General features: G+C 47.6%; 2 protein-coding genes across 3 annotated transcripts in view; one reads left to right on the forward strand and one right to left on the reverse strand.

Annotated features, from left to right (window-relative positions):
- The window catches only part of LUZP1 (leucine zipper protein 1), a 29997-nt gene extending 19597 nt beyond the window's left edge, over positions 1–10400 (forward strand). Inside the window, exons 2-4 of the mRNA XM_058819752.1 lie at positions 1401–4673; positions 7664–7825; positions 9028–10400. Of these exons, the coding sequence (XP_058675735.1) occupies positions 1509–4673; positions 7664–7825; positions 9028–9063 (3363 nt within the window). The 5' untranslated portion in view covers positions 1401–1508 and the 3' untranslated portion in view covers positions 9064–10400. The remainder of the gene's footprint in view (positions 1–1400; positions 4674–7663; positions 7826–9027) is intronic.
- A 3281-nt stretch (positions 10401–13681) lies between these two features.
- Positions 13682–17991, reverse strand: part of KDM1A (lysine demethylase 1A) — a 28041-nt gene continuing 23731 nt past the window's right edge. For both annotated transcript variants that reach the window (XM_058819615.1, XM_058819614.1), the window contains 3 exons: positions 16973–17100; positions 16541–16687; positions 13682–14979 (listed from right to left, as the gene is read on the reverse strand). In XM_058819615.1, the coding sequence (XP_058675598.1) occupies positions 14794–14979; positions 16541–16687; positions 16973–17100 (461 nt within the window). In that variant the 3' untranslated portion in view covers positions 13682–14793. The remainder of the gene's footprint in view (positions 14980–16540; positions 16688–16972; positions 17101–17991) is intronic.

The following is a 17991-nucleotide window of genomic DNA, read 5'->3' on the forward strand; positions in this document are numbered from 1 at the left end:
GCTGGCACTGCCTCCTCCCCACATCCTGCTCATCACACTGTGCGACAGGAAACTCCTGCGTGTTTCCTCTGCAGAGAGTCCACAGAAATTCTGGAGGTCAAGTTCTGTTCCAAGACAGACTGCCTGAGCAAGGCTGAGATCAGAGCTGCAGACATCCTGCCTCCACTCAGGTTTACCCTCTCATGCTTTGGGCCGTGCCTCAGGCCCCTCAGCCCAGTGCTAATGCTGAGTGCCACAGGGGACTTCAGATCCTCCCAGGGGCCCTTTCCTGCTCCTCCCTCAAAGCACAGAGGGATTGTTTAAAAACCACCCTGCCAGCTCTGAGCTGAGCTGGAATAGTTCACACTGAGTGTGTCAGTGTGCTGATGAGTTCTAATTGCTGCTCATGTCAGCAGCAGCAAGGAGAGGGATAAGCAACTGCTCATCTCCTGGATGGGTGAGTGGGTGGCAGCTGAGGGCAACAACAGCTTTGGAAATGGGAGGGAGAAACTTGAAACTCCTCTAGTAGAGTGTCCTTGGGATATGAAATCTTCACTACAGCCCAGGTGAAGATTTCTGCTGAGCAGCCTGAGATGCTGGAGAAACACTGGCAGTGTCAAATGGCAGCAGCTCCCAGTCCCCTCCATCTGCCAGCTGGCATGGGGGGCCTGCCCCATCCTCAGTTATGGCTGGGGTTTGCCTTATTCTGTTTATGGCTCCTGAACCTTCATCACTAAGGTGTCTTCAGGAGAGAGGTGCAGGGCTGGAAAGAGAGGTGTCTGCTGCAGGTACAGGGACCTGAATCCTGCATGAGTGTGACCCTCTACATGAGTGTGACCCTCTACACACGAGTGTGACCCTCTACACACGAGTGTGACCCTCTACACATGAGTGTGACCCTCTACACGAGTGTGACCCTCTACACGAGTGTGACCCTCTACACACGAGTGTGACCCTCTACACGAGTGTGACCCTCTGCAGCCCGGGATCTCACAGTGAGCAGCTCCCCAGGCTGGGGAGCCCGGGCTGAGGCTCCACTGGAGGTGCACAAACCTCCTCTGAGGGCAGAGCAGCATTGAGGACCCTTCCTGCCCTTAGCCATGGGGAACAGGCTGGTTTTGGTCACAAAGTAACAAAACCCAACTTCAAACCCCAACAAACCCCAACTTCACACATTTTAACCAACTCAAAGCAGTAATCTAATGTCAAACACCGCAGAGTTTTACTAGGATTCTCTATTTAAATGACTCATAGTCACAAAGTAAATGGACTGTGGCTCTTCTCTGCAATTTCATTTTCCTTAATTTAGTACTCAGAAATGTGTTTAATTAAAAAGTTATTTATATAAACATTGACAGCCTAACTTAAACTTAAATATATTCTGAGCTTTTATATTGATTTGGAGCATTTTTTTCTTTCAGGGTGAGATTGCCTCCACTCAAAGGAACAACAACATACTGGAGATACACAAGGTGTATACCATTCACCCAGACTAAGAAAAGCTTTGTTCTGAAAGGAATAAAAGAATCATGGCAGAATGTACAGGTTACAAGGAAACCTCAAATCGACACCTCCGTTTCAAATTGCAGAGCCTCAGTCGCCGCCTTGATGAGCTGGAGGAAGCAACAAAAAATCTGCAGAAAGCAGAGGATGAACTGCTGGACCTCCAGGACAAAGTTATCCAGGCAGAAGGCAGCAACTCCAGCATGCTGGCTGACATTGAAGCCCTGAGGAAAAGAGTGCTGAAGATTGAAGGCAAGGATGAAGAAATCAGGAAGGCTGAAGAGCTTTGTAGATTAATGAAAGAAAAGCTTGAAGAGGAGGAGAGCCTCACTCGAGATCTGAAGTCAGAAATTGAACTCCTTCAGAAGAGAATGGCAGAGCTGGAGAAGCTGGAGGAAGCTTTCAGCAGGAGCAAGAATGACTGTACACAGCTGTGTCTTAGCCTCAATGAAGAAAAGAACTTGACCAAAAAGATATCTACAGAATTAGAAATACTTAGAGTGAAAGTGAAAGAACTGGAATCATCTGAAGACAGGCTGGATAAAACTGAGCAGACCTTAACAGCTGAGCTAGAAAAGCTGAAATCTTTAGCCCTGAGCTTTATCACAGAAAGAAAACATTTTAATGAAAGAGAAAAACAAAATGAAAAAATAATCCAGGAGCTAACACAGAAATTAGAACAAAACAATAAACTAAATAGGGCAGATCAAACTAGAAATGCATCCAACTTGCTAGAAAGGTCATCCAACAATCTCCTGGACAGAAATGATATGAGAATTGAAGATGACTTGACTTCTGCACTGCCTTCTAAGGAGACCAGGAGGAAGGGAAGTGTGGATTACCTGAAACACGTAGAAAATGAAACCAGGAATAAATCAGAAAACCAAAAGAATAAAAACCAGGAAGACAACAAAGTGAAAGATCTCACCCAAGAAATTGAGAAACTTAAAATTCAAATCAAACATTTTGAATCTTTAGAAGAAGAACTTAAAAAAGTGAGAGCCAAAAATAATGATCTGCAAGACAGTTACTTGAGTGAGCAGAATAAGAACAAACTCTTAACAGGTCAGCTAGAAGAAATAAAAATGCAAATAAAGAAACAGAAAGAGCTGGAGAATGGAGAAGTTGAAAATGAAGATACAAGCTTTTCTAGCAGAGGAAAGCATGACAGACCTAAATACAGAGGTGTCCTGGCTGATTTGGCAGCTGCTAAGCACAAGCCAAGGGAGCTCTCACCACAGCAGCGCCGGGAAAGAGCGCGGAACAGAGACTTTGCTCTCAGCAATGACAGCTACAGCCACACTGCTAAAAGAGTGCCCAGTCCAAGCTTGATGAACAGAAAAGCAGGGAAAGCTTCTGCTGCATCTGCCCTTTTAGACACTGCTGTCACAGATACAAGGAGACTGGAAGAGAAATCTTTAGTTTCCACTCTTTCTTCTGGTCAGAAGGAAAGCTGCGTCGTGCAGAACGAGGGGAAGAGATCCAAAGAGCAGCCATCTGTCCTCAGCCGGTATCCTCCTGCTGCACAGGAGCAGAAGGCTTGGAAAGCACCTTCCAAAGCTGTTGGTGACACAGGCCTGAGATGCAAGGTGGAAAAGCCATCTCAGGTGTTCCGTGGGAGCTGCCAGAATGGCGCTGACGCACGGGATGAAAAGCCAAGCAAAGGAGAATCGGTGGGTTCTTTGTCTGACAAGCTGAAGACAAGTCAGGCTGAGGTCAGTGAGGGCTCGGGGGACCCACAGCTCACCAGGGGTACCCACAGCTCTTCCAATGGCACAGCCTCAGCTTACAGGTACCACGTGTCCTCCAGCGGGTCAGCCTCAGACTCTGCTGCCTCCAAAGTGGAAGCAGTGAGCACTTTTGCCTCATCACACAGACAGCCCTCAGAGGGGAGGGCCAAAAGGGCAGTGATCTCCCAGGAAAGAGAAGCTGCAGACACGTCACCTGAAAGTGGGAAGTTTTCAACACTGACAAAGCGCTCCCATCACTCCAGGAGTCAGGAGGACATTCTGCAGCTTCTCACAGGTCTTGATAAAGAAGGCACTGAGCAGTCTTCAAGTTCAGCAGCAGATCATGTAAATATGGGTCTAAAAAGTGACTCCAAAACCATCCAGAGTAACCAGGAAAAAGTTAATTCAGATGAAGAATCAGGGAGAGGCAAAAAACCAACCATTCTGTCAGATTTTGAAACAAGAAAAAAAGTCAGTTCCAGGCAGTTCTCCAATTCTAGGGGAGTTTTTAGAGCATCGCTTTTTGAAAATGACAAAAAAACTGTGAATGATGAAGACTCTACCAAGAGCATAAAACCATTAGATGCCAGCACTGGAGAATTGAAATCCAGAAGATCCTTCAGCCCTAGAGAAGCTCTGAGATCAAAAGCCATCATTAAACCTGCAATTGTTGAGAAGGATATGAAGGCAATCATGGGAGGGACTGTTTCAGAGGCAGAGTCAGAAAAACAGAAGTCTACTTTTAAAACGGTAACAAATAAAATGACAAGCAGCATCACAATCTTTCCTTCTGAGCCAACAGCTTCAAGGACCACTGCAGATACAGCAGCAAAGCATGTTACCACCAGCAACATCAGAGTGGCTTCAAATGAGCCTTCACCACCAATAACAAACAATGTCCCTTCACCCTTTGAGGTGTCAATAAATAGAAGTGCTCTGAAGTCATCTGAGGCAGACAGAAGTGGGGAGGCAGTGCTGAGGAGTAAAGCTGAAACAGTGGTCTCGAGAAGCAGCATTATGCTAAAGACCTCTGAACTGACAGAGAGGAACAGTGGAGAGAATCAGCTCTCTTCCAGAGAGCCTTTGGAGACAATCAGCTGGAAGAGCCACGGCTCATCAGATGCAGGTTCATCCGAAACAAAGCACGTCACTGTCAGAAGTTCCTGGAGAACAAGGCAAGGCCTGCATTCCCTGGAGGACTCTCAAACCAAAGTGGAGAAAAGTGCAACTTTCAGTGCCACAAACTTGTGTAGATCCTCAGTGGACCTTTTAGAAGGGGAAGGGAGTAGCTCAAAACCAGACTTCATGGAGCAGCCTTCCTCAAGGACAGGTGCCACAGCTAATTCTTGGAGTGCCCCTGAGCTGGGGTCCCGAAGGACCAAAAGCAACTTGAGTGCCCCTGAGCTGGTGCCACGCAGGAGCTGTGCCAGTGACCCTGCTTGGCAGCGCTCCCCGCCACCTGTGAGTATCCTGTCTTAGCACTCCTGCACTTGGTGAGGTTCTCCAGGGTGCCTGTTCCCTGTAGGCTGCATGGTTTGAAATTTTACAGCTTATTCCCTATCTTCAGCACTCTTGCACTTGATGAGGTTTTCCAAGTTGCCTGTTCTTGTAGGCTGCATGATTTCAAATTTTATTATTTCCTAAGTGCTGCCTCTCCCAGCTCCTGCTGTCTTCCTTCAGCGAATTCTCAATTCACAGCGCCCACAACTTTCTCATGTGTGAATTACCAGATTTAGCATTCTTGAAATGAGATCCATCTGCTTGGGGCTTGTAATGCCATATGAATAACCACATAGTAGCATCAGAGAAACGTAGTCACAGCTTAAGTAGGACGTGGCATGCTTTTCAGAGTGACTTTATGGAGCATTTTAAATCTGGAGTAGTAATGAAAAAATGATGGAAATGAGCAGATTGGAGTGGGGTTGTGCCTGAGGCAGAGTTGTAGCTGTAGAGATGGATAGAGCTCTTGTTGGTAAGAGCTCCATGGTTTCCTCATGTGAAACCAGACTCTGGTCTGGAAATTCTTCCTGGGCATCCCCATAACAGGTGGGGGGTGGTTGGTAACACAAAGCTGCTCCCTCCTTGCTCTGTGTCAATATTGCACCTGACAAGGAGCAAGAGCCACAAGGACAGCTGTGCTTTCCCTGTTCCTTTGACTGGGGTCCCTTGAAGCAGTGACACATGCAGACACCTGCTCTGGTGGGATATGCTTGCCACTGGAGCTGAGGCCCTGGCAGATTTGAACTCACTGGCAGCACTCACTGGTGCCCTTCTGGCCATTAAACCCACACTGGTTCTGCTGCAGCTCCTGCCTTGCTATCCATTCAGCCCTTTTCTGAGCAGCTCCTGCTGTTGGCAATCTGCAGGAGGAAACAAGCTGGGTAATCTGACAGGGCTGGTGGCAGAGGGGATGGGTTTGAATGACTGTGGCATTGACAAAATGAACTGGTAGAGGTAGGCAAAGAGTTTTACATTTTCAAATCTCCTGCAAGGAGTTTTACATTTTCAAATCTCTTCCACTTCTCTGGCTATGAGAAGCACAGAAGAATTTGCACTTGGCTTTGCAGAAAGTTTGTTAGCTGGTGTTAGAAAGTACAGGGTGGCCTTCCAGCTACATTTGGAAACTGAGAATACATTGTCTCCCTGGCCAGGATGGGTCATACTCAGTCTGTTCTGTTTGTTCATGAATTCAAGCAGAGCTGATATAATTGAGTTGTTCTTCTGCAGAGCAGCAATTTGTGTGCTTGGGAAATGAGAGATCCATTCCTTGGGTGTCCTTTATCCCAAGAGTTTCAATTCACTGAGTTCATTTACAACTGAGTTCCTGTGTGGTTCCTTGCAGACCCCCAAGCAGTGGCACTCAGGGATTTCTTTTCAGTTTTCCTCCTGGCAGCCCACCCAGGGCTGAGTGCAGCTCTGCAGGTGCTCTCCTTGCTGTCAGATAAATTTGCCAGCTGTGCAGTTTAACTTCCCTGCAGCTGAGGTGTACCTGACAGAGCAACCTGATCTCTGCCTGGTCAAGCCAGGTGTATCCAGGATTAGCTGGATTCCAGCCTTTCTGTGTCAGGAGAGCAACCACGGTTGGTTCACACAGAACTGAGCTCAGGATCTCTCTCTGTGTCAGACTTTGCAATAAAATCACCCTTAGCACCACATAGTCACAAATCTCTTGGTCATAGATTGTGTACTGTTAGTTTGTAAATTATGAGTATGAAGTTAACCTGAAAGACTGCAGATACTCAATTGTACTAGATATAGCAAATTTTATGCAACTTAAAATGTTGCACGTGCCCTTGGTACAAAGCCCTTTGAGGGGTATCTTCAGGCTTGTAAAATGCCTCTTATCTCAGCAGCTTGGATTTGTGTTTCAGTTAAAGATGTTGCTTTTTCTCTGGCAGAAGGGAGCACTGAGCTGTCCTATGGAGGTATCATTGTCACCTCTTCCCAGCTCCACTATCCACACTCTGACATTGCCTTGAGAATCTTATGTGGCAAACATGAGATCTGTGCTGGTTTTGCCAAAATCTTCCTCTCTTCCATTGCAACCTTCCCTTTGTGTACTGCTGATTCAGACAAATGTCTCCATGCAGCTCCAGGAGTAACTGACTCTTTGGAACGCTGCTTTGGGAGCCCCAGGGAGAGGAGCTGATGATGGTGAGTGGGTGTTGCAGCCTGGGGAGCAGCTCCCTCTGCTGCTGGCAGCCAGCCTTCCCCAGCTCCCTGAACTCCTGAGGCAATGCAAGACCTGGAGCAGTCCCTGAGTTGGGGTTCATGTTTCACAGAGTGCAGTCTGTACTCCCCTGGTGTGATGTTTGATGAAAATTAGTGCAGAGGTGCTGGAGGCAGGGAGCAGATGAGCAGCAGCAATGTCAGATGAATGCATGGTTTCTCATGCCTCTGCCATTGATCACTGGAGCTGGGCTGTCTGCTGCATAAATTGGCAAAATTCTAAAGTAGCCTTGTCTTCAAGGGAGGCCATCATCACTTCTCTGATGGTAGAAGTCTCCCAGGCAGTGTCCAGGGATGTTTTTCACCTTTCTCTCCCCTCCTTTGGGGACCAGTGAGGGCATCTGTAGTGGGTTGACCCTGGCTGGATGCCAGGCTCTCAGCAAAGCCCCTCTCTATCACTGCCCTCCATAACTGGACAGGAGAGAGAAAATAGAATGAGCCTTTTCTTGGATCTCAGTAATTCTGTCAAAGGGATCTGTCCTGTTTTGTCACCATGCACCCATAACTTGGGTTAAAATTACTGGATGGTTCTTGAGAAAAGATCTGTATGAAATAGCACATAAATGAGGCCATGGCAGAGCTGGCCTGGTGGTTTAAGTCCCTCCTTGCTAAAAGGACTCAGACCCACACCTTACACTGCAAACCTGGCACTGGGACCCCAGTGCTGTTCCAGATCCTTCACAGACCCTGGATCCCAACCCTTTTTATTTTCCTTTGCACAGGATGAGAGCAAGGATTTTGTGTCCAGTTCCAGAAGGAAGCAGTATGGCTCTTCTGAGTACCTCCTCCAGGCTGACACTCTGGGCAAAAGGACAGCCAAGGTGGAGCTGCAGGACCCTGAATCCAGCTCCCCTGCACCACCAGGGCTCCAGGGAGAGGAGCAGGTATGTGAGGGAAGGTAGTTACAGGGCAAGAAACCAATATCTGAACTGACCTCCAAAAAGTCTCCACTCTTGTAGGAGAAACCAAGTCTGAAGTTAGCACTTGCCAGGGGTGGAGTGGCTGCTGTATTTTATCTTATGAACTTGTTTCAGCAAGCTTTATGGCTAAGAATATTCTCAGATAACTAAGTGGCACTGCATCTAGTCATCCTTTGGTACATGAATCAATCAGGGATGGAAAAAAAAATTGGAGAGACAAAAGCAGAGTCCCTGCTTCAGCTGGCAGCTTTACTACTGGAGTGTTTGCTGCTGTGCCACCTAAAGGACTGTGCTCCTGTGGGATTTGGGATGGTTGCCAAGGGCATTGGCAATCTTGGGTGCAGAGCAGGGATGCCCAGGGCAGCAGTGGGCAGTGTGTGAGCTGTGGGTTTGTGTGTGAGCTGTGGGTTTGTGTGTGAGCTGTGGGTTTCTCTATGAGCTCTGGGTTTCTCTGTAGCTCTGGGTTTCTCTGTAGCTCTGGGTTTCTCTGTAGCTCTGGGTTTGTGTGTGAGCTCTGGGTTTCTCTGTGAGCTCTGGGTTTCTCTGTAGCTCTGGGTTTCTCTGTGAGCTCTGGGTTTCTCTGTAGCTCTGGGTTTCTCTGTGAGCTCTGGGTTTCTCTGTAGCTCTGGGTTTCTCTATGAGCTCTGGGTTTCTCTGTAGCTCTGGGTTTCTCTGTAGCTCTGGGTTTCTCTGTAGCTCTGGGTTTCTCTGTAGCTCTGGGTTTGTGAGCTCTGGGTTTCTCTGTAGCTCTGGGTTTCTCTATGAGCTCTGGGTTTCTCTGTAGCTCTGGGTTTGTGAGCTCTGGGTTTCTCTGTAGCTCTGGGTTTCTCTATGAGCTCTGGGTTTCTCTGTAGCTCTGGGTTTGTGAGCTCTGGGTTTCTCTGGAGCTCTGGGTTTCTCTCTAGCTCTGGGTTTCTCTGTAGCTCTGGGTTTGTGAGCTCTGGGTTTCTCTGGAGCTCTGGGTTTCTCTGTAGCTCTGGGTTTGTGAGCTCTGGGTTTCTCTGGAGCTCTGGGTTTCTCTGTAGCTCTGGGTTTGTGAGCTCTGGGTTTCTCTGGAGCTCTGGGTTTCTCTGGAGCTCTGGGTTTCTCTGTAGCTCTGGGTTTCTCTCTAGCTCTGGGTTTCTCTGTAGCTCTGGGTTTGTGAGCTCTGGGTTTCTGTGTTCCAGGGCCCTGCCCGCGCTGGCCGGACATCACGGAGATGAGGGAGATGAGCTGTGCTCCCCTCTCAGTGCCCATGGTGAAGCAAGAGGCAGGACAGTACCAAGCTCAGAGGCATCACCACCTGTTTGTGACCTCTCCAGAGGCTTCAAGCAGCCTGGAACCAGTTTTGTAATGAGAATTGAAAGGTACAAGAGCTTTACCAGTGAATTCTTTTTCTTCATTGCTGAAGAGGCAGCTGCAGAGGCTTTGCTCAGGGGACTCCCACTTCTCATCTCTGTACCTGCAATCCTTATCTTCCCTGTAGGATGATAGCTCTGTCTCCATATGGAAAGTCTGACTACCTAGCCTCTCTGAACAATGGTACTCCTTGCACAAGAGAGAACTTTTTGTTCACTTGCATTCACACAAGGTCCCAGCAGTGTCCCTGTGATTGCATCCACCAGCCCATGAAGCTGTCCACCACAACTGAAGGCTTTCAGTTCATATGGAGTTTGCATTTTCCTTGCTGGCTGGGGCAGTGGTCACCTCAGCACCTGTGTTTCCAGACCCTTGGGCAAGAGGAGACTGTTCCCCGCTGGTTACTTTACAAACTGAGAGGGAAGGAGAGCAGAAAATGTTTAGAAGGAGTTGGTTCCCTATCACTGTCAGTCTCTGCAACAAGCTTTGCATGATCTACTCATCACCAGTGAGATCTGCACCAAGAAATCATCCAGTGAGCCAGAGCAACACAGCAGTGACACCTCCTCCTTCTGGGCCCAGGTGCCATTTATCTGGAGCTTTGTGTTACACTCTGCAGGCAACAGCTCTGTGCTGGTGCAAGGCACTTGAGCCCTGTGAGAAAAAGAAACAAGTGCTTTTCCTCACAGACAAGCACAATGTCCTTGTTCCTTCCCACAGCAGGGTGGAGACAGCTGGATTGGACCCTGTGGTAGCTTTGGTCTGTGCCTCAACCCCTGTCTGCCATGCCAGGTGTGCTCACACACAGAGCTGTGTCCCCAGCAGTGCAGCTGCTGTCACTGTGGGGCAGACACGTCCCCACAGCTCCAGGAGCTGCTCAGGTCTCCAGCAGCTTTTCCTGAGCAGGGTGATTGTCCCTGGCCCTCACAGCAGGGCTCTGACAGTCCTTCCTTTCCTTTCCATTCCATCTGCTGGGCTGGCCCCCACACAAACATCCCCAGTGCTGCCTGTCCTGTCCCTCTCTGCAGCAGGACAAGGAGAATTCTCCAGACACAAAAGGTCCTTGATCTGTCTCAGAGGTGCTGCGGGCAGAGCTGCACCCCAATAGCTTCCCTGAGCTGCACCCCACACTTGTGCCCATGTCCCCCCTCTGCAGGAGCAGGGACCAGACTGCCTGCACTGCACCTCCCGTGCTGCAGCTCCTCCCTGGCCTGGGAAATGCACACCTCAATTCTGAGAAGAAAATTAATCAAAAAAAAAAAAAAAAAAAAAAAAAAAAAAAAAAAGAAAAAACCCAATAGAGCTGGTTGCAAAATATCTATGAAAACATTTCTATAAAAGGGATGTGTTTTAGTGACATGATTATTTTTTTTATAAAGATTGTTTGGAGGAAGGGAAAAATTATTTTTGAAAAAAGAAAGTTTCTTTTTGGAATTTTAAAGATGTTTTCCCAAGTGTATATTTTTAATCCCTCATTTTATTCTTTTACATATCATGACATATGTGTCAACTTGCATAACAAGACAAAAAGATGCTTTTAAATTAGTGCTGAGAGGCAGCTCTAATAATCTTTAAATTATATTAAAATAAATCGCATCAACTGCTCTCTCTTACCATTGACATGGTAGTGCTAGTAGAATGAAATAACGAGGAAAAAAATTTAAACTGAAACTAAAAATGAAAGAAAGTGAAATTCTGAAGCTAAATTCAGACTTCTTACTGCCTCCCCCTGCCCTGTTTATCAGGAAGGATTGGAAATCCTTATGGATTGTGCAGTCTGAAAGCAGTGGGTGCAACAGTGCTGTGCATCCTTCCTGAGCACCCTGCTCTGCCCAGCACTCACTGGGTGCCAGGCTCACCACCCACAACCAGCTGCATTGTCTGAGCAGCAGCAGCAGCAGCAGCAGCTTCCCTCACCCCTGTGTGCCCAGCTCTGTGCCCAGCAGTGCCCAGCTCTGCTCTGCTGCTGGCCCTGCCCACCACAGGCTGCTGCTGCCTCTGACTCTGCCCCTTCTGTGCCCTCCAGACCAAACCTGCTGCCTCAGCTGCCTCCCTCTGTACCTGCCTGGGAGCAGCTGGGAGGCAGCTTGGCCCTGTCCCTGGGATTCCCTCTCTGCTGGGAGCAGCTCTCCTGCTGTCACCTGGACCAGCCACGGTGGCTGTGGGAGAACCTGCAGGGTGTGGGGCTCCCCTGCCCTCCAGAGCCCTGCAGGGTGTGGCTGTGGGGCTCCCCTGCCCTTGGGCACTGCTGGGCACTGCCCTTGTGCCCCCAGAGCCCTGCAGGTGTGGCTGTGGGGCTCCCCTGCCCTTGGGCACTGCTGGGCACTGCCCTTGTGCCCCCAGAGCCCTGCAGGTGTGGCTGTGGGGCTCCCCTGCCCTTGGGCACTGCTGCCCAGGACCTGCAGCCTGGACAGACTGCTGGACAGCACGGACAGACTGAGGACAAGGATCACTCTGGGCAGTGATTGAAGCCTCCCCTCACAGTCCCAGCCCCATCCTGCTGCAGGACATGGCCTCACACACCACAGGGCGTCCCTGCACATCCAGCAGCTTCCTCCTCCTCCTCCTCCTCACCTTGTTGGTGTGGATGTGGCTCAGCACAAAGAGCCTCCCAAGGGAAGTGGTTTCAGCTGTGGTGAGGAAATCTCTGCATCCCTGTGAGTCAACCCAGGGGTGAAATCAGCTTCCCTGAGCCTGCCCACAGAACCGGCTTACCCATCAGCTTTTCTGCTCACCCAAGAACACAGCTCTGAAATGCAAGGGAAGAACCACCAGCAGCAATGGCTGTTGGCTTTTCTCCTTCTGCCAGCCAGGACAATGGGAGGGCTTTAGCCCCAGCTAACACAGCACTGCTGGCACTGTCTTCAGGTGCTCCTCACAGATGATGTCTCTCCTTTCTCCAGCTGCCTCAGTTATTTGTTCAATATTTTACAGCAGATACCTTGAACTCCTGCTCTAGACTCAGTTTCACTGCTTGTAAATACTGGACACAGATGTCACTTGGTAACTGCACACTGGTTGTTTTTACCACAGCTGAGATGAAATCTGAGAAAGAAAACCCTACCTAGTATGGAAAGGGGCCATGCCCTCTAGTCAATGAGTGCAATAGGAGCTGATTGTATTATTAATCTTATAGCAATGACTTCAGGAAACACAATGTGTTGACTCGAATTGCACACTTTTTTTGAACAGCTGTAAAATAGAGTATATGTGTAAATATTGCCATCACTGAAGAAGTATTTGTAATTTTAGCATATAAATATAACAGGCTTTCCAGCAGGCTCGATGATGCACAAGGCCACGCATCGAGCCTTGGGTAATTCCAAAGTTGTAAATGTATTTGCTGTACAGAGGAAGTGTCAGTGCTTGCTGCTCCCAAGGAACCTCAGCTGCTGCTCCCTCTGGAGAGCCAGGGCTTTCCCCACAAGGGCTGGCTCCAGTCTGAGGGCCCAGCAGCTCACTGCTTCATGGAATGCTTCCCTCACGTCTGAACACCTCTGCAGCCTGCAGAGCTGCCTGTCCAGCTCCTGGAGGCTCTGGGGACAGCCTGGCCCCCAGCAAGGGAAAAGGGCAGGAAGCACAGGGCAGAGCCACGTGCCTTGCTGCTCCAAGAGACACTCGACACAATCTCCCAGCTGCAGGTTGAAGCAATAGTCACACTGGTGTCACTCTAACCTAGCAGACCTCATCCCTGCCACCCTTGCACACGGCTGAAGCAATCAGGGCACTGCTCCAGGCCAGCCCCAGGCTGAGCTGTGCACAGAACACGAAGCCATTGTCAGCAGCTGCCCCCATGGCCAGAGCCCAGGGCCCAAAGGATCCCCCTGGGCTGCAGTGCCGGCTCCTGCTTTGGGGAAGCAGCACTCCAGGCTGCATGGAATGTATTTTTAAGAGAATAAATCTATTTTTTTGTATTTGTGAACATATATTTGGGTGGGGCAGCTTAGTTAGAAGACAAATAATGCAAGCAATCTTTTCATAATCACAGGTTCATCCGAGTTAAGCAGATTTTCCAGGGTTGCAGTATTGCCTTTTCCCCTAAAATAAACTTTGTGTCCAATAGAGCTATGAGCAGTGTTCCACCCTTAGAACTTGTCCTGTCTCAGCATGCTGAGTAGAGGAAAGCCAGCCCTTTCCTCCCCAGGCTGCCCATGCAGTGGATACAGATGGTGCTCACCTCCTTCCAGCGACACAGTGCTCTTAGTCTGCATGCCAAATGTAAACACACTCTTATCTGCATGTCTCTCCTGACTCAATCACTGTCAGTGCTACAGTATATAACCAATAAACACTCTTCTCTTTTTACACGGTGTGATGTGGTGTTTGCAGCAGTGCCCAGTGCTGCTGTCCCTGGGAGAGGCACTGAGGCAGCAGAGTCTGTCTGTCTGTCTGTGTGTGCTGCAGGGTGGTTCAGTGCTGGAGCTTTTGTGCCTTGGTTGAGGCAGATCTCAGATGCCCATTCCAGGATGCATCTGAGGCAGGGATGGTGCACAGACAGTTGCACACAGCTATTCTCCACTGAGGCCCCCTGAGCTGGACATGGCACTGCTGGGAATGTCTGTGCTGAGTGAGGGGTTCCAGGAGCAGGGGGTGTTTGCCACGAGCCTGGTGCCACAGAGAGCAAGTGCACACAGAGCATCCCCAGAGCTGCTGCAGGTTGAGGCAGGGGGTCACAGCCACACTGTCACTGTACCAGGAGTCAGCCCTGTGCCACAGCTTTCCAGGCAGAGATACAACCACAACCAAGGCATTATAGCAATGTCCCTACATCAGAGAGCAGCCCCAGAGCAGGGATTTCCAGGCTGAGGATGTCCTATTGTTCCTCTCATCCCAGCTACCACTGCCTGTTCTCCTGGTCCTGTTAAGGTTACCTGCCCTGGGATGATCATTTCCATCTCCTTTGGGATGTTTAACACACCAGGAGCCATTCAGTGGTTCCATGTACTGCAGCAGGGGGTCAGCAGTACAGCACCAGGCTGTGCCACACCCAGAGTTCACCTCAGGACACTGGAACACAGTTCAGCACCTTTTCTGTTGTTGGAAGTATTTAATAAATCAGTATGCTTAGCATACTCAGTGATAGCAGGTTACTCTACAGCAGAATGCAGGTGGTGTAGCAGCCAATGGACCCTTTTGGACAGGTGTGATTTGCTACCAGGCAAACAGTTGCCCCAAATTCTTGAATGCCAGACAGAAATAGAATTGGTCAAAAATATTACTCTTCAAAACAAAGCCATAATAAAAAAACCACAAAGAAATTTACATACATTCTACACTAAGCTAGTATTCATAGCAACCAGCTTCTAGAGGCCCTTGTGCAAGTACCAAATTGTAAATACACACATAGGTAGAAAAAACCCCCAAACACCCTAAAAATTTCTCCAGCTATTTTGTCTTCCAAGAAGTATCTGCAGAGTGAAGCTTTGCAGTAAAGGATTCAGTTTCAAACAGCTCTAAAAGGCTGCCAAGCCAAAGCTTCTGTAAGGCCATCTCAGACAAGGCTCATCCAGCGACTCGGGCTCCTCTCAGCAGACACCGCTACAAACCACTCCAGGCTCCACTGCAGGGTGCTCGTCTGCTCCTGCAGAGCTCCCTCACATGCTGGCAGCCTGCTGGGGGGGCACCCCGGGCGTGGGCTGCCGGGGCAGGGTGTACATGGCCCCCAGGAACTGGTCGGCGATGCGGCCGGCCTCGCGCAGCCCGCTCAGCAGCGCGCCGTGCACCGTGGCCGGGTAGTTGCGGATGGTGTGCTCGCCCGCGAAGAACAGCCGAGGGATGGGCTGGGGGAAAACACAGCAGGGCTCCGTCAGCAAATGGACTGAAAGGTGTTAAAGGTCCTCTGATCACAGCAAATCTCTGTTAGGGTGAAGGTGGTGCATATAGGATGGGCCATATTGAACCTATTACAAGTTACCAGGAAAATAAAGCGCTACTCGATAAACGGTGTTTGTAACTGGAACTCCACAGCCAAAGGTGTTTAGGAAGAATACTTCCTAATCTTGGACATGAACTTTAGTTCTTCCCTTTATTCTTAAACTGGAGCCTGCTATTTCTGGTCACATCTCAGCACAATCTCTGTTAGTGTGAAGGTGGTGCATACAGGATAGGCCATACTGAATCTATTACAAATTACCAAGAAAATAAAGCGCTACTTGATAAACGGTGTTTGTAACTGTAACAACAGCCAAAGGTGTTTAGGAAGAATACTTTCTAATCCTGGAATATGAACTCTAGTTCTTTCCTTTATTCCTCAGCTGGAGCCTGAGGAATAAAGGATTCCTATTTCTGGTCACTTCTAGCCTAGAAAGGTGCTTCCCTGGCACAGCAATTTTTTCCAGTTAACAGAGAAACCTGTCCTGCTTATGACAGAATGGAAGAAAACCCACTGGTCACCTGCTAAACAAATAACTCATTTAATAATGCTCCTTGTTATCTCACAATAGACACCAGGGAGAATGTATTTTCATGGAGCACTGGCATTGTGCCAACGTCAAACCATGACAGTAAGCCAATACAAACTTCAAAACTTCATTTAAATCAGCAGTTTCTTTTTAAACTGAGACTTTAAACAACTACCCACAGAATCATACAAATTGGGAGAAAAATAAATGCTCATATAATATATTGAGCAATCCAATCCTGGAATATTAACTCTAGTTCTTTCCTTTATTCCTAAGCTGGAGCCTGCTTTGCTCTATTCCTGGTCACATCTCACAGCAGACACCAGGGAGAGTGTATTTTCATGAGGGCACTGGCATTGTGCCACTGTCAAATCATGACACACAGCAAATAAACAAAAACTTCAACAATTCATTTAAATCAGCAGTTTCTCTTTCAGCTGAGACCTTAACTACCACAGAATCATAAGAAGTGGGAGAAAAATAAATGTTCATTATTACATTCTGCAGAGAATAATTTTAATCATAGCTGTGTGTATTAATGACTTGTATCATTAAAACAAGAACTCAAATAAAACCACAGCCACACAGCCTTTCCTGGCAGTGATTTCAAACTTTATTCTCTCAACATGATCTGGAGATGACCCTGCCTTCACTGTGTTGGCCCCTCCATTTGGAAGAGACCTTTTGATACCTGTGCTTCTCACTCTGGCCTTTACCCTCTTTCAAATCACTACAACTCACCTAAATATGGTAATGGACAATAAAAATATGGAGTACAAAACACAGGTAAAATATTAAATACTCTGTTCAGACATTACCAAACTGGCTTTCTGAAGAAAATGCTCTTTTTTTAAGCAAAAAAATGACATCAAACCCGTGATAACAGAATGAATGAAAAAATTAATTTTGTTCTGAGCTTTTTCTAAAAAAAATTTCTCACCTGTGGAGCACCTGGAATGGCTGGTCCTGGAGTGATTGGCTGAGCCATCAAATCATAATCATTTCCAGAGGATCCAGCAGCTACATAGGAGTATGACCCCCGGGCCCAGGGGTCAGCACGCCAGCGGGACACCACGGTCTCCTTGGGCTGAGACAAGACAGGAGCTTCAGTTGATGGCAAAGTGCAAATTCTGCACTTTGTGACAAATACAAACAATGCAAATGGCAACAACATAAGGGACAAAGTCCTTGGGCTGACGTTGGTGGTGAACTCCATGTTTATATTCTATGAGAACACACACTGAGGTGAATTTTTGATGGTAATTCCTTGAGTCTTTCCAAAATATTACCAGACCCTGCTGCATGTGTAGTGTTTCCTCTGTTCCTTCTCCCATTTCCCACATGCTGACAATGCACTCTTCCCCCCACTGACCTGGGGCACAGCACTGCTGCCAAAGATGCCTTTGAGGATGGCCAGGCACCGACCCACAATGACATCATCACTGATGTTCTCCATGATCCCTGCTGCTTCTCCTGCCACCAAGGCCAACAAAATCGGGGCTGGGGGGAGGTGGGAGAGAAAAAAAGAACAATTTAATTAATGAAATTGAAAACTTTGATCAGACAGGTTGGATTTGGATAGGAACGGATCTGCAGTTAAGGCACAAAGTTGGAGACTAAACAAGTTCAATGAAATAGTCCTAAATTTTCCACCATATATGGTCCTATTAAAAAATTAGGACTACTACTAGTAGTATTACTACTATTAGTACTATTAGAATTAGTACGAATAGTATTACTACTATTAGTACTATTAAAAAATTAGGACTACTACTAGTAGTATTACTACTAGAAGAAGTCCTAAATTTTACACCATTTTTCAATACAACAAAAAGAAAATGAATTTTTATATGCCATGGTACTATTTAGAATTATCAAGAGATCTTATGCATTAAAAAGTAAATAAAAACATCAGGAATGATGTTTCACAGTCTAATCACATTAACTGAAATGGTAATTGTTGTTTTTGATTTCAGCCATCTGACTTGTGCTTCAACATGAGGTTTTACTGCATTTCTGTTTCATTTCTACCTGCTCTGCCTTCTTCATGAGAAGGAAGGATGAGAATGTAGCATGTGAAGTTAATTTGTACATGACATGATCTTTCCATCTAAACCAAAACCACGACCCTACTTGCTAACTACAAAATAGAGACACAAAGCCACAAAAGCCACATGAACAGCCTTGCTATCCAAGGCTCATTACTTGTATTTCTCCAGCAAAATCTTACCAAATATTTTAATAATTCAATAGTCTAGAAAGGTGCTTCCCTGGCACAGCAATTTTTTCCAGTTAACAGAGAAACCTGTCCTGCTTATGACAGAATGGAAGAAAACCCACTGGTCACCTGCTAAACAAGTAACTCATTTCATAATGCTCCTTATACACACC

The sequence above is a fragment of the Ammospiza caudacuta genome, chromosome 25 (assembly GCF_027887145.1).
Source record: "Ammospiza caudacuta isolate bAmmCau1 chromosome 25, bAmmCau1.pri, whole genome shotgun sequence".
Taxonomy (NCBI): domain Eukaryota; kingdom Metazoa; phylum Chordata; class Aves; order Passeriformes; family Passerellidae; genus Ammospiza; species Ammospiza caudacuta.